The sequence below is a fragment of the Oryctolagus cuniculus genome, chromosome 21, assembly GCF_964237555.1.
Source record: "Oryctolagus cuniculus chromosome 21, mOryCun1.1, whole genome shotgun sequence".
Classification (NCBI taxonomy): domain Eukaryota; kingdom Metazoa; phylum Chordata; class Mammalia; order Lagomorpha; family Leporidae; genus Oryctolagus; species Oryctolagus cuniculus.
In genome coordinates, this window is record NC_091452.1 from 19,319,680 (window position 1) to 19,338,854 (window position 19,175).

General features: G+C 55.2%; 1 protein-coding gene across 6 annotated transcripts in view; it reads left to right on the forward strand.

Moving 5' to 3' along the window:
* KIAA1671 (KIAA1671 ortholog) overlaps positions 1 to 19,175 on the forward strand; it is a 188,954-nt gene that overhangs the window by 158,584 nt on the left and 11,195 nt on the right. For all 6 annotated transcript variants that reach the window (XM_070066040.1, XM_070066041.1, XM_051835480.2 and 3 more), the window contains 3 exons: positions 8,481 to 8,599; positions 14,668 to 14,920; positions 16,383 to 16,557. In XM_070066040.1, coding sequence (XP_069922141.1) covers positions 8,481 to 8,599; positions 14,668 to 14,920; positions 16,383 to 16,557 — 547 coding nt within the window. The remainder of the gene's footprint in view (positions 1 to 8,480; positions 8,600 to 14,667; positions 14,921 to 16,382; positions 16,558 to 19,175) is intronic.

The following is a 19,175-nucleotide window of genomic DNA, read 5'->3' on the forward strand; positions in this document are numbered from 1 at the left end:
CAGGGCTCATAAAGAGATGCCAACTTTGGGGCCAGCACTGTGGCACAGTGGATTAACACCCTGGCCTGAGGCTCGGGCAACCCATATGGGCACTGGTTTGAGATCTGGCTGCTCCACTTCCGATCCAGCTCTCTGCTGTGGCCTGGGAAAGCAGTAGAAGATGGCCCAAGTCCTTGGGCCCCTGCACCCATGTGGGAGACCCAGAGGAAGCTCCTGGCTCCTGGCTTTGAATTGGCTGGCTGTTGCGGCCAGTTGGGGAGTGAATCATCAGATGGAGGACCTCTCTCTCTCTCTCTTTCTGCCTCTCCTCTTTCTGTGTAACTCTGACTTTCAAATAAATAAATAAATAAAGCTCTTTTAAAAAAAAAGATGCCAACTTTGCAAGTGGTATCTTAACCCATTGTGCCACAACGCCTGCCCCTCTGATTTATCCTGAGTTGCTGGTGTGAACAACAGGACAGTCCTAGGAGTTAGGATTCAGTTCTATCACCTGATCATATTGGGATATAAAGTTTACCAGTGGGGACACAAAGCCGAGTTGCCATCAGTAATAAAATGACAGCCCGAGAAGTCACCCCCACACAGCACCCTTGGGGACAGGTGGCCAGGAAGCCCCCAGGTGTTTGCTTCATTGTGTGTCTCAGGTATTTGCCTTTTCAAATCTGGTATCACAACACCCATTATTTTGTTACCTTTTACAGTGTTTTTACCTTTGCTAGTGCCAGGGTAATTTAAAAAGTTTAGAAAATAGAAGGGGAAGATAAGTTAATTTTGGTGCAAAAAATTTTGGGTTCTCTGCCTGCAAAAAAGGCTTAACAATTTCAAGACATATTATAAAAAATTATGCACAGAGTTCAAAAACTTTCTGTGCCAACATAAACTTATCTTTCATTTCTCTCTTTCCAGAGCTTTGTGAAATGTATATGGCAGACATCTTTCTGTGCAGTAAATATTCTTCCCAAGAGTTATCTTCCTTGGCTCTGTTTATTCCTTTGTGTCAAATCCCTGTTTCACTAGGAATCACGTTATTGGACATGTAGATTGGTCTCAGTATTTTGCAGTGATCACCCGTCTTGCCAGAACAGTCTGTGTTCACAGATCTTGGTAAATATGATTTGAGAAAAATTTCTGGAATTAAATTTTGCTTTAGGGTCGGCCTTGTGGTGCAACAGGTTAAGCCACAGCTGGGGACATCCACGTCCTGTGTCAGCGCTGGTTCAAATCCCAGCTACTTCACGCTTCCAACCCAGCTCCCTGCCACCTGTGTGGGAGACCAGGGCGGAGCTCCTGGCTCCTGGTTTGGCTTGGCTCAGCCCTGGCTGATGCAGGCATTTGGGGAGTGAACCAGCTGATGGAAGATAGATTTCTCTCCCTTTCTCATCATCGCTGAATCTTTCAAATAAATAAATATTTTTGAAGCATTAAACTTGCCTAGCCAGGGGTATGCACCTTTTAGGTCTGAGAACCCGTGTTATGGCTTGTTTGAACCTAGTGCTTACAGATGCACAGTAGCCACAGCAGGGCCCTGCCAAGTCAGCCCCTTTGCCTGTAAGACAGGGCCCGGGGGGACTGGTGAGGTAGTCCAATCGAATGGTTCTTATTTTAATTTTGAATTACTTTTTAACGGATTCAGTGTGATTTGTAGCTACAGTTCTAGGAACATAATGATATTCCCTCCTTCCTCCCCCTCTCTCTCCCTCCCACCCTTTTTCCTTCTCCCTTTCTTTTGTTTTAGTTTTTGAGATACCATATCTTAAAATTACACGACAGTAAAAAGGCTAATACTTAGGAAGTCTAACCAATGAAAAGCAAGAAGACCCTCGTTTAGTGGGAATATAGAGAAAGGCTATAAACAATAATTGAATGGAAAAATGACCATTCCACCCATGTACAGTAAATTTTAAAGTAACCAGAGATCATTAAAGCTATAGTAGTATAACTTTATTAACCGTTGGTTTGACAAGACTTTTAGGAAAGTTTTACAAAACTACATTTGCAGCAATAGTGATACACACAGGTATTTCTTTCTTTTTTCTTTCTTCCTTGTCTGTTTGGTTTTTAAACTTTAGCTCCCACACATGAGGGAGAACCATGCGGTATTTGTCTTTCTGGGTCCGGCTTATTTCACTCAACATGCTGTCTTCCAGTTGCATCCATTTTGCTGCAAATGATAGAATTCCATTCTTTTTATATCTGAATAATATTCCAATGTGTACACACACACACACACACAAACACTACGTTTTCTTTATCTATTCACCTGATGATGGGCACCTTGGTTGGTTCCAAAGTTTGGCTATTGTGAACAGTGCTGCTATAAATGTGGTGGTGCGGGTAACTCTTGGATACTTTGTGTTCAGGGGTTTTGTGTACACACACACACACACGTGTGCACGCATGCAGTAGTGAGATTGCTGGCAAGCTTGTTTCTAGTTTGTAAAGAAATCACACAGTTCTGCACAGTGGCTGCACTAATTGACATTCCCACCATCAGTGGGTTAGTGGTCCCCTTGTCCACCTCCTCCCCAGCATTTGTTACTCTGTGTTTTGGATTTTAGCTGTTCTGACAGGGGTGAGGTGGTATCTCATTGTGGTTTTGATTTGCATTTCCCTGATGGCTGGTGATGTTGACATTTGTATTTCTTCTTTGGAGAACTGTCTATTGAAATCCTTTGCCCATTTCTTAGCTGGACTGGTTATTTTTTTGTTGTTAAGTTTTTAAGTTGCTGATATATTCAGGATTTTAATTCTTTGTTGGACAGGTAGTTTGCAAATATTTTGTCTATTCTGTTGGATGTCTCTTCACTATATTGATCGTTTTCTCTGCTGTGCAAAAGCTTCTGAGTTTGCTATAGTCCCATTTGTTAGTTTGGCTTTTGCTGCCTGTGCCTTGGGAGTCTTGTCCGAGAAGTCCTCCCCTGTACCAATGTCTTGGACTATTTCCCCTGCATTTTCTTCCGGCAATCACATAGTCTCAGGTCTTTTGTTTTTAATTTATTTTATTTATTTGAAAGAGTTACAGAGAGAGGTAGAGACAGAGAGAGATCTTCCATCCGCTGGTTCACTCCCCAGATGGCCACAATCCGAAGCCAGGAACCAGGAGCTTCTTCTAGGTTTCCCACGTGGGTGCAGGGGCCCAAGGACTTGGGCCATCCTCCACTGCTTCCCCAGGCCATAGCAGAGAGCTGGATCGGAAGAGGAGCAGCTGGGACTAGAACCGGCAGCCATATGGGATGCTGGTGCTGCAGGCCAGGGCTTTAACCCACTGCGCTACAGCAGCAGCCTCAGTCTCAGGTCTTAAGTTGAGGACTTTGATCCATCTTGAGTTGATTTTTGTATATGGTGAGAGGTATGGATCTAATTTCATTTTTCTACAAATGTACATCCAGGTTTTTTTTTAGCACCATTTGTTGAAGAGATTATCCTTACTCCACCATATGGTTTGAGCACTTTTGTCAAAATCAGTTGGCTGTATGGATGTGGGTTAATTTCTGGACTCTCTGTTCTGTTCCATTGATCTCTGTATCAGTTTTTGTGCCAGTACCAAGCTGTTTAATTACTGTGGCTTTGAACTCAGATATTGTGACGCCTCTAGCTCTGCTTTCTTGCTCAAGCTCATTTTGGCTACTTGGGGTCTTTTGTGAATCCATATGAACTTTAGATTGTTTTTTCTAACTCTGTAAAGAATGCCGTTGGTATTTTGATAGGGCTTGCACTGAATTTGTAAGTTGCTTTAGGTACTAAAAACATTTTAATGATATTGATTCTTCCGATGCAGCAAGGAATATCTTTCCATTTTTTTGTGTATCTTTGATGATTTCTTCCATCAATGTTTGATAATTTTCATTGTAGAGATCTTTCACTTCTTTGGTTAAATTTATTCCTAAATATTTGATTTTTTTTTTTTTTGTGGCTACTGTGAATGGGATTTCTTTCTTGACTTCTCTTTCTGTGAGTTTATCATTAGTGTATGAAAATCCTTCTGTTTTTTTTTTTTTAACTGTTTATTTTGTAACCTGCAACTTCACTGAATTGGCTTATCAATTCTAACAGCTTTCTGGTGGAGTGCTTAGGTTTTTCCACGTACAACTTCCTGTCATCTGCACACACGGATAATTTGACTTCCTCTTTTCCGATTCTGATGCCCTTTGTCTCCTCCTCTTCCCTAATTGCTCTCACTAAAACTCCCAGTAGGATACTGAATAAGAGTGGCTGAGTGGACACCCTGGTCTTGTTCCAGACTGGTGCTTTCAGCTTCTCCCCCTCCAGCAGGGTGCTGGCTGTTGGTTTGTGGCATGCAGCCTCTATCACTGGGAGGGGTGTTGCTTCGGTACCTGCCTTGTGGCAGGTTTTCATCATGAAGGGTGTGGGGTGCTGGATCTTACCCAGCGCTCTCTCTGCATCCCTGGGGATGACCAAGCAAGCAGGTGTGGAGCCTGCTGAGTTCTTGAGGTTTTTCAGAGCATTTAACGTCCCCTCCTTCATCAGCGCCTCCTGAACAGGCCAGGCCAGGAGGATGTCGGGAGCTGGGCAGAGGCTGGGCTCCACCTCCCAGCTCCATGTCTCCCGCGCTTTAAGAGCCAAGAGCCACAGCTCTCCGCTGCTGTTTCGGGGTCTCAGTTTCTGTGTCTGCAAAGGAGAGCCGGCTGCACGGACTCAGGAGTGGGGGCTCCCAGGTCTCAGAGGACTCGGCGTTTCTCGTCTGCCAATGCACAGGGCTGGGGTGTAGACCAGGGACGGCTGACAAATCGGGGAGTAATCCGACACAGCTCCACTGCCTCCCTTCATCTGAGGGTTTTCAGGCTGTCTTGCTTACTGCCTTCAAGCTAATTTTTGAAAATCTGACTTGTTGAAAGTTATAGAAAGCCGGCGCCGTGGCTCAATAGGCTAATCCTCCACCTTGCGGCGCCGGCACACCGGGTTCTAGTCCCGGTCGGGGCGCCGGATTCTGTCCCGGTTGCCCCTCTTCCAGGCCAGCTCTCTGCTATGGCCAGGGAGTGCAGTGGAGGATGGCCCAGGTGCTTGGGCCCTGCACCCCATGGGAGACCAGGAAAAGCACCTGGATCCTGGCTCCTGCCATCGGATCAGCGCGGTGCGCCGGCTGCAGCGGCGGCCATTGGAGGGTGAACCAACGGCAAAGGAAGACCTTTCTCTCTCTGTCTCTCTCTCTCACTGTCCACTCTGCCTGTCAAAAAAAAAAAAAAAAAAAAAAAAAAAAAAAAAAAAGTTATAGAAAGGTTGGTAGGTAGTTGATGTTGTTGGTGGTTGTTGGTGATTGTTGGTGGTGGTTGTTGGTAGTAGTTGATGTTGGTGGTTGTTGGGGGTCCCTGGGAGAGGGTAAGAAGAGAGAGGGGAGGCAGGAGAGTGACCCTGAAGGAGCAGAAGACCTCCCAAGTCCCCCACTATTGAGGGCCCTGTAGGTGGCATTTATGGTGTTGAACTTGACCCCGAGGGCCTTGGGGAGCCAGGCCAGCAGGGTGTGGAGCAGGGCCCTGCAGGCTCAGGGTGCCGTCTAGGGGAGGAGAGAGGGGAGAGGGCACATGGCAGGCGGAGGTGGGGAGAGAAGCGGCGAGCTGCCTGGGGCTGGTGGAATGTTCCAGACAGAGGTGGTGAGAGATGCTGCCCTCGGGAATCCCAAGCTGGTGGAGGGAGAAGACCTGTCCTTCTCTGCCCTAGGAATGTCGGATTCTTGAGCCTGAATCCTAGTCCTTGGGTGAATAGCTGGGATCTACCGGACTGTGGCCAGACACCACTGGGTCCAGGGCTGCCCAGAGCGAGCCCAGATCCCACCCTCGGGATCCTACAGAACCTGCGCTGACTCCAGAGCCCCACCTGTGGGTCCCCTCCCCAGTCCCTGGGCCTGGGCCATCTCTATCCTGGGGGCGGCGGTGGCAGCGGCGGCGGGGGAGGGTGTATGAGGTCCCAAGAAGAGGCACACCTTGCCAAGTCTCACTTCTCCTGCCTGACCGGGGAGGGAGTGAAGGCGTTCTAAGAATAGCAGCTCCCGTTGGGTGCACCTGTTAGGAGCACCTGCTGCAGGCCCGGCGCTGGGCGTCACACTTTCCAGAGATCTTTCTCCTTGCAGCCTCCACACAGCCCTCGCTTTAGCAGTGAGAAAACCAAGGCTTGGATAGGTGGAGCCACTTGGTCAGCTGGGGCGGAGCAGGGACAGCAAGCCCCGCCTCTCCCTCCCTACCCCCAGCCCCAGCTGTGAAATGGCTCCCAGCTGTTGCTTCTCTGCCTTCCCCCTGGGCTTAGCACACACATACAGGGGCAGGCTGAGGGTCCAGCTTGCAGCACTACAAGGGACTGGAAGCACCATTGGCCTCTGAACTGACCCCTGGTGGGGATTCAGCTGTTGAGTGGCCGGTTCCATCACCTCTTTAAAAATAGCTGGCAGCTGGGAGCACACCCGGGCGATCATTTCCATTCCTGAGCTCCAGGGAGGATCCTGCCAAGGGTGCCGTGCCTCCAAGGCATAGGCACGGAAGGTGCCCACCATGGGCACTGACTCCATCCCGAGCCCCACAAGCTGCCTGAGACGGCTTGGAGCTGGGGGCTGTCCCAAGGCTGGCGAGCTCACCAGCAGGCAAAGTCTTCCAAGTCCACTGCCCTGCGGCCAGCCCGTCTGTACTTAGGAACTCCTCCTACGGGAGGGAGCACGGGGCTGTGTTGGCTTCGCCTCCGGGATGTGGGTCGAGTTGTTGATCATAGCACTAAGTGAACCTCGCCGAAGCCGTGCAGCGGAGTAGCCTCAGCCGTATATGATGAGGGTATAGTGGAATTGACCTAGGGAAATTTCCGGGCAGGACTGTGCCGGGCCATCCATGCCCTTGGGGTGACCCCACTGCCTCCCTGTGGCTGAGAGAGGGAGGCTGTTCCCCCGACACGCCCTTCACAGAGGTTTGCTCAGCTAAGCATCCGAGAAGCTGAGCAGCAAGTGGGCTCCCCCGTCAATCACCCCAACTCCACCTGCTAAGCACCTACTATGTGCCAGGCAGACGCCACGTGGGGAGCAAAGGTGGCAGAACACCCCAGCCCTAAAGGGTGCCTCTGAGGAGATGCAGGGCCCTGGGGCTGTGTGTTGTGATGCCGCCCCTTTCCGGTTCCCTGATGCCTGGCACATAGTAGGTGTGCAGTAAATCCTTGTTGGGTAAATAGCTTGTGAGTAAAAACCGGACCTGGTGCAAGTGATGAGGCGTCCAGGGGGAAGGAGAGGCACGGCCGGGTGCAGTGGCTCTGGGTGGGGGCAGGCAGGAAGAGGGGAAGGGCTCAAGCAAAGCCACGCAGGCCAGGGCATGCGAGGCCTGTGCGGGGTACAGAGGGGAGTACGGGGGAGGAGGTGGGGTAGGCGTGTGTTTGGAGCAAGGCTGAGGGATGGGGCTGGGCAGGAGCCGTGGGACCTGGGCTCTCAGTGGGAAGACAGTAGGGAGCTTTTGAAGGTTCTTGAGCAGAAGAGAGGGAGAAGCTCCAGCCAGCCCAGTTTGCCTCCTGAGCGCCAGTGGGATGCAGGGAGTGAAGATGCTCCCGGGTGGTCCTCCCAGAGTTGGGGCCAAGGCGGTTGTGACCCCTGGCCCCCATCTCCACATCCGTCCTGGGAAGAATGACTGGGAGTGCCATCCGATGCCCAGGCCACCAAGGCCATTTACATTGTCCCTGGGTCCAGCTTCTCCAGCATCTCCCAGCTTCTCCAGCGTCTCCCAGCTTCTCCCCACTCCTTCGCCTCCGTGGCAGCCGGTTCTGAGGTTCATGGAATGGCTTTTCTTCTGCGGAGGGGATGTAGAGGGAAACCCTGTGGTTCAGTCACCTGGTGAGGGCTTTCAGGCGACCTACTGTGTGCCAGGCAGGTCCTGGCTCAGCCCTCGCACTTCCTGCCTGCCCCCTCCCCCAGGGCTGGGACCCAGAACGGACCAGGCACTGAGGGGCCCAGCACCAAAGCCGTGGGGGAGCGCAGGGGTTCCCAGCTGGGACGTGGGGTCCAAGGCCCCTGCCTGGGTTTGAATCCTATCATGGGGCATGTCATTTTGCTCTTCTCTAAGCCTCTGCTTTCTCATCTGTCAAATGGGTTGCTCCACTTCCTGGGATTAGCCCAGGACTGCAGCAGGCCGGTGAGGTGATCCCATGTCAACAGCTCAGTGCCCTGTGAGCGTCGCCCTGGATGACGCTGACAGGAGATGTGTGGTGGTGGCGCGTGGGTCATAGGGACGTTGATGTGGGAGACATTTGGTCAGGCTGCCCTGGGATGTGTGGGGGTGCCAGGAGCTTGGACGAGGGGCAGTGAATGCCCAGCAGGGCCCTGCGTGCCAAATGCAGTGACCACTCCCTGTGATGTCTGGGACAGCCCAGGACAGCAGCTCCCTGGACGCGTGCTGGCTGGGCCCACCTGGGAGGGTGGCAGGGAGTGAGCTGCGGCTGTGCCCGTGGCCCAGGGCTCTGGGCGTCTCCTGATGGGCTTCCCCTCTTGTGTGCACCCCCTGCAGGGCCAGCTGAAGCAATGCTTCTCCAGGAGGACAGCCGAGGCCAAGGACACCGACACCCTCGTCAACGAGGCCGACAGCCAGTATGGGACATGGACAGACCAGCGCCAAGGCCGGGACAGGTAGGCCGTGTGTGCCGGGGGCCTGGCTCCTGGGAGGAGTGGGGGGTGAGAGAGGCGGCTTGATGCAACCTACTCGTCTCCTGATTTCTATTTTACTGGAAATTTACAAAGTCCTCAAAAGTTTATAATGACAAGGATGTGTGTACTGTCCAAGGTGAGCGAATCCGTAGACAGGACGCAGATGAGGGGCTGGGGAGTGAGTACTGAATGGGTCCTGGTTTTGCTTTGGGGATGCTGAGAATGTTCTAGAACACTGTAGTAGTGAGGGCTGCAGAACATGGTAGATGACCTAGACATCACTCATGGTGAACCAAGTGTCACGTGTACATGTTTTACTACCATAGACCAATCAGAATGAAAACACCTCTGCTCCCCACACACAGGCATCGCCTTTTTCTTGTAAAGATTTATTTATTTATTTGAAAGTCAGAGAGAGAAGGAGAGGCAGAGAGAGACAGAGAGAGAGAGAGAGAGACAGAGAGAGAGAGAGAGGTCTTCCATCCACTGGCTCACTCCCCAGTTGGCTGCAATGGCCAGAGCTATGCTGATCCAAAGCCAGGAGCCAGGAGCTTCTTCCAGGTCTCCCATGCGGGTACAAGGGCCCAAGGACTTGGCCATCTTCTACTGCTTTCCCAGGCCACAGCAGAGAGCTGGATGGGAAGTGGAGCAGCTGGGACTCGAACTGGCGTCCACATGGGATGCTGGCGCCGCAGGCAGCGGCTTTACCCGCTAAGCCACAGCGCCAGCGCTAGCCAGCCCCATCTTTAAAATGAAATGCACTTCCTATGGATTTCTGAAGAGCCTTCGTATCACACACACTGCGTGACTGCCTCCAGCGAGGCTGGCTCGGGGCCCTCAGGGGTCAGCCTGGCGAGGAGGGGGCTCTGGGCAGCTCCAGGCAGGGGCGGGGCTGGTGAAGCGACTAATGCCTGGATCCTCTCACCGCATCTCGCCGGAGAGAACACTGAGGCTCCCACTCTGCTAGGGTGGTTGCTAGGGTAACCCATGTGGCCACTGGTTCCTGGCACATAGTGGGAGCTTTTGTATCGTCCCCCAGTGTAGATTCTCTTCTCCCTTTTGGGGGGGATGGGGCAGGGGGTGGCTTCGTGACCCCCTGGGCTGGATCCACTGTCCGCAGCTCCTGCCTTCCTCTGCTGATGGCTCCAGGCCAGGTCTCTCTGCAACTCAGTCTCCTGTGCCCAGGAGAGGAGCCCCAGGCTCAGACAGAGGCAAGGACCGGTCCAGGGCACAGTGTGTGTCCCCTGCTATCAGGAGCGGTTGCACCCGGGTTACGTCCCGGAGCTGTGGCTGAGAGTTGGGTTGAAGCTGAGGGAACTGAAAAAGGGTAAGATAAAAATGGAAACAAAAGTTTCTTAGGATACCAAGAATCTTTTCCACACTAACCCGTGAAATACAGGGGTTTTAGTGAGCGTTCTTGGGTTCAGCAAGAGCACTAGGCTGGAAACCTGGAGGGGATGGAGGCCGGGGCAGGGAGGGGCTCCCAGGGTCTCATAGGAGAAGGGCCACCCTACACCCAGGACTCACATCCAGACCTGTTGGGGCGGGCGCCCTCTGCTGTCTGCCAGAGGTACTGCCGCCTGCCTTCTCGGGGGAAATCACCACGCAGTGATACCTTGGACAATGGCGCCCTCTGCTGCCTCCGCCCTGGTACTTCCCTTGTCCTTTGTGGATTAACTAAATCCCACCCTACAACCCCAGCGGCCTCCAGTATTCCAGGTAATAAAATTACAGAAGCGTGGTGGAGTGCCAGTGCACCTGGGGGAAGCTGAGCTCAAGAGCGCAGCTGGAGGTCTCTCAGGTCAGGCTCACCTGTCGGGTGAGCCCCCCCCCTTCTCAAGGGATGGGCTTCCCACGCCCCACGGGCTTCGCCTGCTCTTTTTTTTTTGGACAGGCAGAGTTAGACAGAAAGGTCTTCCTTCCGTTGGTTCACTCCCCAAATGGCCGCTACGGCCAAAGCCAGGAGCCAGGTGCTTCTCCTGGTCTCCCATGCGGGTGCAGGGCCCAAGCACTTGGGCCATCCTCCACTGCACTCCCTGGCCACAGCAGAGAGCTGGCCTGGAAGAGGGGCAACCGGGACAGAATCCGGCGCCCCGACCGGGACTAGAACCCTGTGTGCCGTTGCCGCAGGCGGAGGATTAGCCTGGTGAGCCGCGGCGCCGGCCTTTCGCCTGCTCTCCATGTGCATGCCTCTTTCCTGCATGTGTTGGGCAGGGCAGTTCCTGGCCTGGTTTGCTTATGAATGCTCTATCTTGCGTGGTTCCACTTCTCTGAGGGAGTTTTCATGGGACGAGTTCAGGCATAGGAGAGGGCCTGGACTCCGCCCCAGCTCTGCCCCGTTGGGCGAATGATTCTGCATTTCTGTGCTTTGTCTTCAACCAGGCTCATATTTAATTTCCTGATGTAACCCTACCCCGGGGGACTGTGGATTACAACATATTCCTTATACGGCTGGTTAGCAGTGCCTGGCAGGTAGTGAGTGCTCCGTAAACCCTGTACTTAAGGGGTGGGTGAGTGAATGAATGAATGAGCAGATGGGACGGTGCAGGACACTCCCCCCAACCCCTGCTCACCCACAGTCATTTGTTCTGCATCCATGTTGTCCAACAGGAATGCAACATGGCTCCCATGCGGCACACCCGTGCTAGTGGGGCGTCTGGCATGGTGGTGTAGCCGCCAGTGTGGACGCCCATGGCCCATGTCGGAGTGCCTGGGTTCGAATCCTGGCTCTGCTGATTGTGCTAACGTGCCCCTTGGAGTCACTGGTAACGGCTCAATGAGCTGGGTCCCTGCCACCAGGTGGGTTCCCGGCTCCTGGCTCTGGCCTTGGCCCAGCCCTGGCCATTGCAGGGTTTGGGGGAGTGAACCAGCGGGTTGGAGCTGTCTCTGGCTTGCTCTCTTGCCAGCCTCCTTAGTCTCTGAGATAAACAAAATTATGAAGTGCCCCAGCTTCCTCCTGCCGGGCGCAGGCACAGCGGGCTGCAGACTGCGTTCCGAGGATGACCCAGCCCCCTTGGTGTCAAACAGCCCACAGAAGGGATACGGTCCGCGCATCCTGTATAGGGATGCATTAGGCCACAAGACTAGAAACTGAGGTTGATGGAAGGCGGGAAATGGGAGGTTTATTCCCTCGGGGAGCTGCAAGGGAGGAGACTGGGCTGTCCCGGGGTGTTCTGTCTCTTCCCCACCCTCTCATTTCTCCTCCTCTCTGCTTAGCAGCCTCAGCCTTGGGGCCATGGGTGGCACTAAGTCTACCCACTAGGGCTTGGATACCAGGAAAGCAAAAGGATAAGAAAAAAAAAAAAAACCCACCCTCACCAGCTCGGTAGGACCATCCGGGATTGGCCAGGCTTGGGTCACATGACCACGCCTGGACCAATCACTGTGGAACAGCTTAGGCAAGGGCTGCTGTGATTGGCCCGGTTGGATCACATGTCGAGGTCTGGCCTAGTGACCGGAACTGGGGGAGGAGCCGCGTGGGCCGCCATCTTGGGGCGGAGCTTCTGTTACCTGAAGTAGAGGCGAGGACGCGGCGGGAAAATGGACAAGTCCCGCGCATCTTGTCCACCGCCTTCTGTCCTCGCTGCTTCCACGTTCTCCCTGCTGGGAACTGTCTCACCCTGGGCTGGACGCTGCTTTCCGGTGCCGCCCGGGCTGTCGATAAAGCCCACGGCCACCCGCGGGACCCACTGAGGGCCGATGGCGCAAGCTACTTTTGGCCAGTGCCCATCTGTCGTTTTGGTCAACTTGGAATTGTTTCTTCCGCGTTAGGATTGCAGCTCCCGCCCCCTCAGTGTAGGAGCTGCGTCTCTCTCGGTGGTTGTGGGCATCCCGGCCGGGCCTGGGCGCCTCCCATAGCAGGTGCAGAATCCCGAGAAGGCCGGGCCGCAGCGTGCTCACGTGCCCTGTCCTCACTGGGTCCTTCCCCTCCGCCCTCACCTTTCCCGGGCCTAGCCCCTTCCTGACAAGGCTCTGGCACTGTGAGTGCACCTGTCTGTGTCATCCCGGCGTGCACCGGGGTCTCTGGATGGTGGGTGGCTCAAGTGTAGGTTGTGAGTAACCGGGCTGAGACAGGATGAGCACGGGCAACCAGGCTCCTTGCGTGGCTGGAGCTCTGGGCTGAGCGGGATTGGGGTCGCTAGTGGGTGCCAATGTGGGCCGTGGCTGTCTGCTGTTGTGGGGGGGCATCCCTGGTCAGGCTGTTTGCTACCCAGGGTCCCTTGATCCTAAGACTGCAGCCCAGGCACCTTGTGGGATATCAGAGTCCAGGACAGGATGATGCGGCCGAGTAAAACAGCTGTGGCTCTTAGGGAAGAGCGCTTAAGACAGTTGTTTTTAAATGCTTATAACCCCGTGTCAGCTGGAATCATCTTATTTTTAAAAATTCAAATGAAATGGGCTTGGGTCTTTTTCCACCTGCCATGCATGGGAGACCCAACTTCCCTTGGAAGCTTTCCAGGGATTAAGGGTAAGGGGCGCTTGTGTCTCTCCCCGGCGTGCCAGGTTCCGGGTTCCTGAATCCACATAATCAGGTCGCTTCTGCTACCCTCAGGGCAGGGAGCCCAGGCAGGTGCGCAGGACTGCACTTGGCGCTCCTGCTCGGCTGGCGCCATCTTGAACATCTTCATTTCTCTTCTTCTTTTGAGAGATACACAGAGAACTTCCATTCCCCAGTTCGCTCCTCAAATGCCCACAGCAGCAGGGCCAGACCAAGGCCAAAGCCAGGAGCCAGGAACTGGGAACCCAGTCTGGGTCTCTGTATCATGGACCTGACAACTCGGGTCATCGTTGCTGCCTCCCAGGGTCCCCAGCGGCGGGAAGCTGGAGGCAGGACCCGGAGCTGGGAATGGACCCCAGGAACTGATGCAGGTGTCCAACGGTTGGGCCAGACGCAGCCTCTTCTGAATGTCTTGATTTTGTGGGGCGAGGAGTTCTTTGGTCTGGGCGTCCCCGGACCCTGCGGAGTGTGTAGCCTGTCCTGACCCGCTCAGGAGCTGTTTCTTCCCCATCCCCCACCCCACGTCGCTCACTCCAGTTCTGCCCAGGTCCTCGTTGGCCCAGACTACATCCACACAAGGGGATGTGGGTGTTGGAAACTCTGCCTGAAAGTCTGCAACAAAAGGAAGTGTTGCCCTCATGGGAGGACATTGAACGCGGGGTTCAGACGCCACGCGGGACAGCGCGGCCCACGGCAGAATGCTGGCTCTGAGTCCCGGCCCTGCTCCGGATCCGCTGTGCACTCTGGGGAGGCAGAGCGGGTGCTGCTTTAAGGGGTTGGGTCCCCGCTACCCACACGGAGGACTGTGGGGAGCTCCTGGCTCCTGGCTTTGTCCTGGCCCAGCCGCCATTGGCATGGGCAGTCGGGGAGTAAAGTGGCAGGTGGGAGCTCTCTTTCTCTCAAATAAATAAAAAATAATAAAATGGCCCAGATCTGCCATATCAAAACAGGGAAAAGAAACAGATGGAATTAATTTTAATGGTGTATTTTTTTGAAACCAGCAGGTCCAGAATATGATCAGTTAGCCATATAGTTAGCATGAAAAGTTATTAAAGAGACATCTTGCATTCTGTTTTTCCTTCAAAGTGTCCAGAGTGTATGCGATAGTCACAGAACACTTCAGCTATTGGCACGTGATGAGGGTGCAGTGGCAGCCCCATGTTGTTGCACAGTGGGTAAAGCCACTGCCTACAGTGCCGGCATCCCATAAGGTCGCCGGTTCCAGTCCCGGCTGCTCCACTTCCCATCCAGCTCCCTGCTAATGTGCCTGGGACGGCAGCGGAGCAGGGTCCAAGCACAAGGGTCCAGGAGCCCCCTGTATTGGACAGCCCGGGGGTAGGGGGTCTGCAGTGGCACAGCACTGACCCCACCCACTCTGCACCTGTCCAGGTGTTCCCTCACCTGGCTGGCACGTTGTGTGCGACTTCCAGAGAGGCTGTCGGACTGGGATGCTTGGTCCGTCGCTTGCTGGCTGGCACAGGGAGCACGCCTGAGGCTGTGTTTGCTGCCACCTCCTGTACTGGAAGTTCTCTGCTCGTTCCCTCCCTTGCAGCGTGGCCCCCGAGTCCCCGTCCCCGGACAGCAGCACCACAGCGTGGAAGCAGCCCCCCAGCAGCCGCCTGTCCTCCCTGTCCTCCCACACGGAGACCGCCTCGGCTGCGGAGCCGCACGACTCGTCCAGGGAGCAGCGCAGCACCAGCGTGGACCGCTCCAGCGCCGAGCTGGACTCCACTGACGGGAGCGAGGGGCCGCCTGGCCCAGAGACCTGCCCTGCCAGGAGAGCCGACGACTTCTCCTTCATCGATGTGAGTTCTGAGACCTGGGAAGCAGCGAAGGGAGGCCCCAGCGTCTGCTGGGGGCGCTTGTACGTGAGGGACTCCTGTGCTCGGGGCGAAGATGAGACTTGCTTGTGCGTGAGCTGGGAGTCTTGGGGCAGATGTCTTCCCCTCTCTGAGCCTGTTTCCTTGTCCACTTATCGGCCCCACAGGCTCCAATACAATCAGTGCATGCAAGTTAGAACTGGCTGGCCAGGCAGGAAGCTTGGCGTCTTGCCCTGGGAGGTCCTGCCTCGAGGCTTGTAATTCTGAGTGGGAGGAGCCCGGGGCTGGCTCAGGGTCCAGTTGCTGGGCGTGTTGCTGTAGGCAGCGTTTCTGGAGTGGTCTTCCAGGAGGGAAAGCCCTTGCACCCCAGGCGTGGGCATCGGGGGGGAGGCGGGGTGCAGCCCCTAGGAGAACACAGCTGCTGGGCAAACCTCAGCTCTCTGCAGCCCCCAGCAGGGTGTCTATTACTTGCCCCCTCCAGGGGGCAGGGCACTGAAAACAGCCATCAGCGCTGATCTGGGAGGCCTCGAGTGGCGGGTTTCTCCAGGGTAGACCTAGGAGGAAGCAGGGAACTTCACAGGAGAACAGGGGTGTGCCAGGGAGAGACCGGCGTGCCGTGGGAGCGGCTCTCGGCTGTGAGCAGGTCGGGCACCGCCTGAAGCGAGGGTAGCAAGGATTCTCTCACTGCCCCCTGGGGAGGGGACGCACACAGCTTGTCCCTGTTTTATCAGTAGGGACAGCCAGACTCAGAGAGGTACGTTCATCGCTCAAGGACACACAGCCGGGATCTGAATGGGGTAGGGTTGAGACGCAGCCCCGTGAGTGCTTCACTCCCATCTTACAGGACAGCACCAGGCCAGGTGCTGCCCATGCCCCAGCTCCTTCCCTGGGAATGGTGGCCATTGTGGAGAACCCCAGTGACCCTCTGTCTGCCTCTGCACAGGCTGTGAGCCTTGGGGACCTGATGTTCATCAGGTTGCTCCAGCCCCTGCCTCCTGCCTCCTGCTGCACAGGCTGATGGTGATGGTGGGTGGGGGAGGGTACGCACCGAGCGCCTCCTTGCCTGTGAACTCTCTGCAAAAACTTGAAAGCATTTGGGTAGATGATATATTCCGTTATTTGGTCAACAAGCAAATACACGTTTGTTGAGCTCCTGCTGTGTCCCCAGCCTTGGTCTGTCTCACACGCGTGCTTGTGTGTCACTAGGGGACGAGCGGCATTCCCACTGTGTGCCTACTGTGTGCCCAGCCACTGTGCTGGGACACTCAGCTCCTTGGGTTCGTGGCAGCCTGTGCAGTGTGTTTCCTGGGGGAGGTCAGGCTCAGATAGCGTTTAGCTGACTGTTGAATTGTGGGAAGGCTGGCCCAGGCACCGCCCTCCACAGAGCGACCCACTCCCACCTATTGTGATGCCCCCAGCTGACGGCTCCCTTGCTCTGCCCCCAAAGCAAACCTCCGTTCTTGACTCAAGTGCTCTCAAGACCCGGGTGCAGCTCAGCAAGAGACGCCGCCACCGGGCTCCCGTCTCCCACGCCCTGCGGCGCAGCCGGTTCAGCCAGTCGGAGAGTGGCTGCCCTTTGGAAGAAGAGACTGACAACATGTGGATGTTCAAGGACTCCACAGGTATGGCCGCGCCTCCTCACTGAACAGCAGGGAGAGTTTACGTTAGAGGCTGAACACGAGAGTACGGTCACATAGGAAGCTGATTTCTTGTTTTGCAGAGCTTATCAGAAATTAGTAAAAGAACATTTCTGGGGTAAGATATTAATTGACACTCATGAATTGTGAGAGACAAAAATGGAACTTAATAGGGTTTCACTGTTCCTGCTTTTATTTTTATTAAATTCATTCCTATACTTTGTTCAGGTTCTTTTGCTGTCATTTTTCTAGATTGTTGAGTTGAAAGATCAGTCCATTTATTATCAGTCTTTTTTTTTTCTTGATTATTTAAAGCTATTAATTTTCCTCAAAGTGCTGCTTTGGCTGCGTTCCACTTTAGCACCTGAGCTGGATCTCAGAGAACAGATACAGATCAGCTAGAGCAGGGCATTCCAGGTGGAAATATCAGAACCGAAGGGGCAGAGATGTAGGAAGAACATTGCGTGTGAGTGGCAGTGGCTTCTCCAGGACTTCAGTGTCACTGAGGCAGGAAAGATGAGCAGGGGCAGAGTGTGAAGGCCCTTCGTGCTTTTCGAAGGAGCTGGACCTCATCCGTAGATGGGGGACCACAAAACGTGGGTAAGAAGAAGTAAAATCTCTTCCTGTAACAGAAACCAGTGGCTGCCCGCCCCAGCCTCTGCATCCACGGCTGCCACAGGTGCCTTTGTTCACACGTGGGCTTTGACATGGCCCCCAGTTGATGTCAGGCCTGGCTCTGAGCTGGGTAAGGGGCTTTGCCTCTGACCAAGTACCTTAAACAAATGCATGGAGGGTTATTGCTCCCCCGCCCTGTGGCCTTTCTCTCCTTTTTTTTTTTTTTTTTAAGATTTATTTATTTATTTGAAAGTCAGAGTTACACACACACACACACACACACAGAGAGAGAGAGAGAGAGAGAGAGAGAGGTCTTTTCATCCGCTGGCTCACTCCCCAGTTGGCTGCAATGGCCGGAGCTGTGCTGATCTGAAGCCAGGAGCCAGGAGCTTCTTCCAGGTCTTTCTACATGGGTGCAGGGGCCCAAGGACTTGGACCATCTTCTACTGCTTTCCCAGAGCTGGATAGGAAGTGGAGCGGCCAGGACTTAAACCGGTGCCCGTATGGGATGCCGGCACTGCAGGTGGTGGCTTTACTGGCTGTGCCACGGCGCTGACCCTGGCGTTTCTCTTTCTCAAGGAGATGCCAAGTGCCCTGAGTGACGCTTTCCCTGCACACTTTCTCGGTTTTCTGAACCAAGCTCCGCCGAGCTCCTTGGAGCGCGTGCGGACGATTCAGGGACAAAGGCACACAGCCCCCACGGGACATGGCAGCAGCTCCAAGGGTTCCCATCAGCCTTGATGAGTCAGCCAGAGCCCAGGGCATGCTGGGAGTTGCACTTTCTGAGCAAAAGCCAGCTCCCTGCTGAGCCTGGGGACTCCTGAGGACCAGCCCTATGCCCCGTTCATGTGAGCGTCCACACCTCAGGGACCAGCCCCTCTCCCGTCCATGTGAGCGTCCACACCTCGGGGACCAGCCCCTCTCCCGTCCATGTGAGCGTCCACACCTCGGAGACCAGCCCTATGCCCCGTCCATGTGAGTGTCCACACCTCCGGGACCAGCCCTATGCCCCGTCCATGTGAGCGTCCTCACCTCCGGGACCAGCCCTATGCCCCGTCCATGTGAGTGTCCACACCTCCGGGACCAGCCCTATGCCCCGTCCATGTGAGCGTCCTCACCTCCGGGACCAGCCCCTCTCCCATCCATGTGAGCGTCCACACCTCGGGGACGAGCCCTTCTCCCATCCATGCGAGTGTCCACACCTCCGGGACCAGCCCCTCTCCTGTCCATGTGAGTGTCCACACCTCAGGGACCAGCCCCTCTCCCATCCATGTGAGCGTCCACACCTCCGGGACCAGCCCCTCTCCCGTCCATGTGAGCGTCCACACCTCCGGGACCAGCCCCTCTCCCATCCATGTGAGCGTCCACACCTCGGGGACGAGCCCCTCTCCCGTCCATGCGAGTGTCCACACCTCCGGGACCAGCCCCTCTCCCGTCCATGTGAGCGTCCACACCTCAGGGACCAGCCCCTCTCCCGTCCATGTGAGCGTCCACACCTCAGGGACCAGCCCCTCTCCCGTCCATGTGAGCGTCCACACCTCAGGGACCAGCCCCTCTCCCGTCCATGTGAGCGTCCACACCTCCGGGACCAGCCCCTCTCCCGTCCATGTGAGCGTCCACACCTCGGGGACCAGCCCCTCTCCCGTCCATGTGAGCGTCCACACCTCAGGGACCAGCCCCTCTCCCGTCCATGTGAGCGTCCACACCTCCGGGACCAGCCCTATGCCCCGTCCATGCGAGCGTCCACACCTCAGGGACACGGCAGTGCCTCTGCCTCCACTCCTGGAAGGCTGGACTCAGCTGTTCCATTGTCCAGTCTCCCCCTTGGGCAGCCCTCCGGTGATGCTCGTGAAGAACCCTGTGCTGTCTGCGAACGTGGGCCCTGCGCTTTGTCTGTTTGCTGTTTCCCCGGCTTGAGTGGCTCTGTCTGAGCCCTCCCCTAGGAGTAAACCACCCTGCCTCTTCTCAACATCTTCTGGCAGGAGTCT